The sequence below is a fragment of the Macrobrachium nipponense genome, chromosome 34 (genome assembly GCF_015104395.2).
Source record: "Macrobrachium nipponense isolate FS-2020 chromosome 34, ASM1510439v2, whole genome shotgun sequence".
Lineage (NCBI taxonomy): Eukaryota > Metazoa > Arthropoda > Malacostraca > Decapoda > Palaemonidae > Macrobrachium > Macrobrachium nipponense.
This window is the reverse complement of record NC_061095.1, coordinates 3200145-3206032: the sequence shown is the minus strand read 5'-3', so window position 1 is coordinate 3206032 and position 5888 is coordinate 3200145. Positions and strand designations below refer to the sequence as shown.

Here is a 5888-nt window from a genome sequence, read left to right as displayed (position 1 = left end):
TCTTCTGCATGAGGCCCGGAGCTACTTCAGCCCTCTAGTTTTTTTCTAGATTCCTTTTCAAGGATCTTGGGATCGTGCCTAATGCTCCTATGATTATGGGTACGATTTCCACTGGCATATCCCATATCCTTCTTATTTCTATTTTCAGATCTTGATACTTATCCATTTTTTCCCTCTCTTTCTCTTCAACTCTGGTGTCCCATGGTATTGCGACATCATGAGTGATACTTTCTTCTTGACTTTGTCAATCAACGTCACGTCTGGTCTGTTTGCATGTATCACCCTATCCGTCCTGATACCATAGTCCCAGAGGATCTTTGCGTGATCGTTTTTCTATCACTCCCTCAGGTTGGTGCTCGTACACTTTATACTGCAAGGTAGCTGATGTTTCTGGCACAGGCTCCAGTGGAGGGCTTTTGCCACTGAATCATGCCTCTTTTTGTACTGGTTCTGTGCAAGTGCTGGGCATTCGCTTGCTATGTGGTTTATGGTTTCATTTTTCGTATTGCACTTCCTACATATGGGAGAGATGTTATTTCCATCTATCGTTCTTTGAACATATCTGGTTCTTAGGGCCTGATCTTGGTGCCGCTGTTATCATTCCATCATGTTTTCCTTCTTTAGCTCTCCCCTCTGTAGCCATTGCCATGTGTCATCGCTGGCTAGTTCTTTAGTCTGTCTCATGTATTGTCCGTGCATTGGTTTGTTGTGCCAGTCCTCCTCTGTTCTGTTTGTCTTTCTCCTGTCTCTGTATATTTCTGGGTCTTCGTCTACTTTCATTAGTCCTTCTTGCCCTAGCACTCTTTAGCCACACTCGTCTTCACTGGTTTTCAGATATTGCCCCAGTGCTCTGTTCTCGGTGTTGACGCAGTCCTCTATACTTTAGTTTTAGGGTTCCCTCTCCCTCCTTTCTTTCGTGTTATGTACAGTCTGTCCGTATTTGCTCTTGGGTGTAGTGCTTTGTGTATTGTCATATGTTTCCTGGTTTATTATTATTATTATTATTATGATTATTATTATTATTATTATTATTATTATTATTCAGAAGATGAACCATATTCACGTGGCCCAACCCCACCAAAGGTGCCACTGACTTAAAATTCAATTTGGAAAATACAGAATGAAGAGATAAATAAACCAACATATTAATAAACAGACACAAATGGGAATAGATTGATAAATACAAGAATTTTGTTAGGATCTCTGGACAAGTTCCAATTACACGACAATCTCAGTAGGGTGACTCGTCCGCAAAACTGATAGAGGTTTCTTAGTGAAGAATTAGCTTTGGGAAATCCTGGTTGTATAATGTATGAAACATTGAACTCCTTATCTATTGTTTTTTGTAACCGGAATTTCCTTCAAACTGTCACAGTGATTCATATGACAATATTATTAAATATTAGGTTCCCACAGATGACGCAACAAAATACGAGACATTTTTTTTTACATGTTAGGATAATCTAAATTTAATAATATTTATATTGTTTTTTTTCGTATGGAGAACTTTTAGCTTAAAATGGCAATTGTTTTTGGTTGTACTAGTTATGAAATTTATTGCATATTACTTATGGAGTTTACTGCACATACAATTAAATCATTGCTTATGTTGCTAAGTATGTCCGTCAATATTTATCAATATCTGTCATTCTGATAAACATGTTAACATTATTCCAATGGTTTATTGAATAAAAAAAAGTATATGAGAATAAATTTTACAGTATTTCATTGGTTTATTGGGTAAAAGTAATTTATTGTAATAAATTTTACATCATTATACTGTTTAATGAATAACAAAACTATATTACAATCAATTTTACAATATTGCAATGGTTTATTGAATTGAAAAAAGTTTATTGTAATAAATTTTACATTATTCTATTAGTTTAATTAATAAAACAAGTATATTACAATCAATATGACAATATTTCATTGGTTTATTGAATAAAATAGTTTATTATAATAAATTTTACATTATCCTACTGGTTTAATGAATAACAAAAGTATATAACAATCAATTTTACAATATTGAATTTTAAAAAAAATTATTGTGATAAATTTTACATTATTTGTTTAATGAATAACAACAGTATATTACAATCAATTTGACAATATTTCATTGGTTTATTGGATAAAATAGTTTATTATAATAAATTTCACAATATCCCATTGTTTATTGAATAAAAAAATTGTAGGCTTAAAAACGCTCCTTTTTAATACGACATAATAAAAACTCGTTAAAAAAATAATTTGAAAACATCAATTAAAAAAAGGAAACTGCATTGGTCGAATGAAACAATGACGTCACAGTAGACGTCACCATTCAGCAGTCCGTGACGTCACTGGAGCTATAAATACTGCGGTGGACATTGATAATACCATTCTCCATCATGAAGTCCGGAAGACGGTTTGGGGCAATCTGCTTAGTCTCCTCGCTCCTAAGCATCGGAGCTGTCGTGAGTATTATATATGGAAGAAGTTTAAGGTTTAGATAATTGTACTTATTTCATCATTTATTCTTCGTAATGGTTGCATTTATCCATAGACAATTTTAAATATGTCTACCTATATATTGGTGTTGAATGAACCTATATTATGTGCCTTTCATATTCGTCCAATATTAACATTGTTTACATATTTTTTTTCTCAATGTCGAATGGTTTTGTGCTCGAAGTTAAATTTAGATTATTTCAAAACGGTGAATGACATCTTCACTCCATTTTAGCAAGAAGAATAATATTTAATCAGAGAGAGAGAGAGAGAGAGAGAGAGAGAGAGAGAGAGAGAGCTATAGAAGTTAAATATAGATGATTTAAAATCGGTGAATGACATCTTCACTGCATTTAGCAAGAAGAATATTTAATCAAAGAGAGAGAGAGAGAGAGAGAGAGAGAGAGAGAGAGAGAGAGAGAGAGAGAGAGAGAGAGAGAGAGAGAGAGAGAGAGAGAGAAAGCTGATTATTTCAAAATGGTGAATGACATCTTCACTTCATTTTAGCAAGAAAAATATTTAATCAGAGAGCGAGAGAGAGAGCTATATAGTGTTGTTGTATGAGTCTAACCCACAGAAGTGATTCCATAAACGCTGAATAATGAATGATTTTATCTATGAATTTTGAAATAAATAGTATATTTCTTAAATCACTCCTATTTACGGATCTATCCACTAATAAGAAAACCGTTGGTTAACCGTAGACATAATGATTCACCCTCGTTATCAGCAGTTTCAGCAAAGCTGATTGCGTTTCTCATCCACCACCCACCAGAATGGCGCCGATCCTGTCAAACTGTCAGTGTTCTTTGAGACGTTGTGTTCTGACAGCCAGAGGTTCGTCGTGAATCAGATGTATCCCGTGTGGCAGGACCTGAAGGACATAGTGACGATGGACGTCAACATCTACGGCAAAATCATCGTAAGGGAGAATTTGTGCAAAAAGAAGAAGCGTTTGTTTTGGTTTAGGTTCGGTAGGCGGGAGCCTATACTAGACAGTAATGTGGAGGATTGTTTTTTTGGTATTTTGGGGTTAATTTGACATACGTAGATGAGCCAATATGGTTAAAATGTTTGCAAAAATACTGTTTTCATGGTATAAGGATGAATATGGTAAACAATTGGCCATATATAGCGTATTAATTAATAGATGTTTAATGATGGACAACGTATACGGCAAAGTCATCGGAAGAAGAAGAGTTTGTTTTGCTTTGGTAGACTGTAAATATGGACGGATGTTTTGGTAGTTTAGGGTTACAATTTACGTAGATGGCCCAATATTTCCAGAAGTATTGATAAAAAATAATGTTTTATGCTTTAGGATAAATATGTTAACAGTTCCGACATATTTGGCATATAAATTAATAGATATTTAATGGTGGACATGTATTAAACACACAAAAGCTTATTTCAACAACACAAATTTCCCAGAAATATTAGATGGTCTCACAGTTATAGGCCTATTTTTCACTCGTGGTCCAGTTTAACCACAAATGAAAGCACATCTCATAAAATATCTTTTTGTCTTCTAACAGATATATGAAAAACAATAATTAGCAAAAATGAATTTTTTAAATATAGCTTGGTTTCCCCTTGAGCAGTAAGAACATAAACACTAGAAGCTTTAGTCAAATAAGATGTAAATGTGTTCTCCCCAACCTACAGGGAAATTAACATCTTAGTCTTATTAACTAACATGATTGACTTATTTCTTCACCTGAGTTTACCTCTGACCTCAGGAAACTGTCCAGGACGAAGGGTACACCTTCCGGTGCCAGCACGGGCCGGAGGAGTGCCACGGGAACATGATGCTGACCTGCGCGAAGAATTACCTACCTGAGGAACAGTTCCTGGCTTTTACCAACTGCGTCATGGAAACCTTCCTCGCTACCAAGGCTGAGGAGACGGTACGTACACAGTAACTAAACATTGCGTGGGTTGGCGAGAGTGCGTACGACAGAGTTGAGTGGCGCAGCGTGTGTCTGCCTCTGTAGATGAGGGTTTGATGCTCTTGTATAATAAGTGTGCTTACTGTCATTATATAAAGACAAATGTGATTTTTCACTGTATATACATATGTATGTATAAAACTCTGACTCACGTTGGGATCGAACCCATATAGGCCTTTTAGTTGAGAGACCCGGGTTCAATCCCGACGTGTGTCAGAGATTTATTTCTGTTGTATATGTGACTGTGTGTTGATTATTTCTACATAGCATATATATATATATATATATATATATATATATATATATATATATTTATTTATTTTCTCATTTTGCCCATTTCAGTGCGCCGAAGCCCTTGGCATCGATCCTACCCAAATCCACAACTGTTGGAATTCCATAGAAGGTCAAGAATTATTGCACAGTGTTGGAGAAGTCCAAAGAACTCTGAATCCTCCACTGACCTACGTTCCTTGGATCCTGATCAACGATGTGAGTCCTTCTGCCTGTGTTGGTAATGTGTTATATAGGAATGTGGTCTAATTAATGAGGTTTTTTAAATGCCTATGTATCTCTCAGTCTAAATTACTTTATTGAGTTCCTAAATAACTCCTTTTTACATGAATGCTTATCTGCCTCATTCTAAAATACTTCAATACATCCCAAAAGCAATCTTTTGTAAATGCCATCTTTATCTCAGTCTATGATACGTCATGAAATTATACAAAAATAACAGTTGTAAATGCCTAAAATATGATGCGAATTCTAAGTTAACTCTTTTTTTCAATGCCTATATATCTGCCTTTTAGTCTAAAATACGTTGTGAGATTCCTAGAGAACTCTTAAATGCCTATATTAGTGAGTTCTAAATTAACTTTCGTAAACGCCTACGTATCCCTTAAGTCTTGCACAGTCTACTTGACCTTCGAGTAATATTTACAATCAACGTCAACCTCCCCTTCAGGTATACACTGACGAGCAACTGGCAGCTGCACAGGAGGACCTGAGAACCGTCATCTGCAACGCCTACACTGGAGAGAAGCCTCCTCAGTGCAACTGAGACGCCCACCGGAGGCTCAGACGCATACAAGGGCAACGGGAGGTGGAGGGTGGACCTGGAATTCGAAATATAAGTGGTTCTGGAAAGCTAAAAATGTAACCTAGATGGAAATAAATGTAACAGGTACTTCCTGGAAGGTATAAATTATCATTTTCCTGGAATGAGGGGAAAACAACTGCCAAGTGGTTATATCACCACACTGGAAATGCAAAAAAAACACCAGTGTCTTGTAAACTGGAATAAAACAGCAACCTGGAACTAGGAAAACAGTCAGGAATACAAAATCTGAAACCCTGGAACACAAAAGAATGATCTCCTGGAACGCAAAACTGTCATAATCTGGAACACAAAGTAGACTATGGAGGTCAGTGAAAGTATGAACAAAAATACTT

General features: G+C 35.9%; 1 protein-coding gene across 1 annotated transcript; it reads left to right on the top strand.

The window, feature by feature from the left end:
* The first annotated feature begins 2299 nt into the window (after positions 1-2299).
* LOC135207837 (gamma-interferon-inducible lysosomal thiol reductase-like) lies at positions 2300-5632 on the top strand. Its single transcript, XM_064239694.1, has 5 exons — positions 2300-2456; positions 3266-3412; positions 4230-4397; positions 4782-4928; positions 5401-5632. Exons 1-5 carry the CDS (start codon positions 2391-2393, stop codon positions 5494-5496), a joined length of 624 nt encoding a protein of 207 aa, XP_064095764.1. The 5' UTR covers positions 2300-2390; the 3' UTR covers positions 5497-5632.
* The last annotated feature ends 256 nt before the right edge of the window (positions 5633-5888 follow it).

What these genes read in the sequence shown, in the direction of transcription:
- LOC135207837 (XM_064239694.1), top strand. Translation starts at nt 2,391, where the DNA reads ATGAAGTCCGGAAGACGGTTTGGGGCAATCTGCTTAGTCTCCTCGCTC. An exon ending in ACATCTACGGCAAAATCATC is followed by an intron (nt 3,413 to 4,229) that starts GTAAGGGAGAAT and finishes CTCTGACCTCAG; the next exon opens with GAAACTGTCCAGGACGAAGG. An exon ending in CTTGGATCCTGATCAACGAT is followed by an intron (nt 4,929 to 5,400) that starts GTGAGTCCTTCT and finishes CCTCCCCTTCAG; the next exon opens with GTATACACTGACGAGCAACT.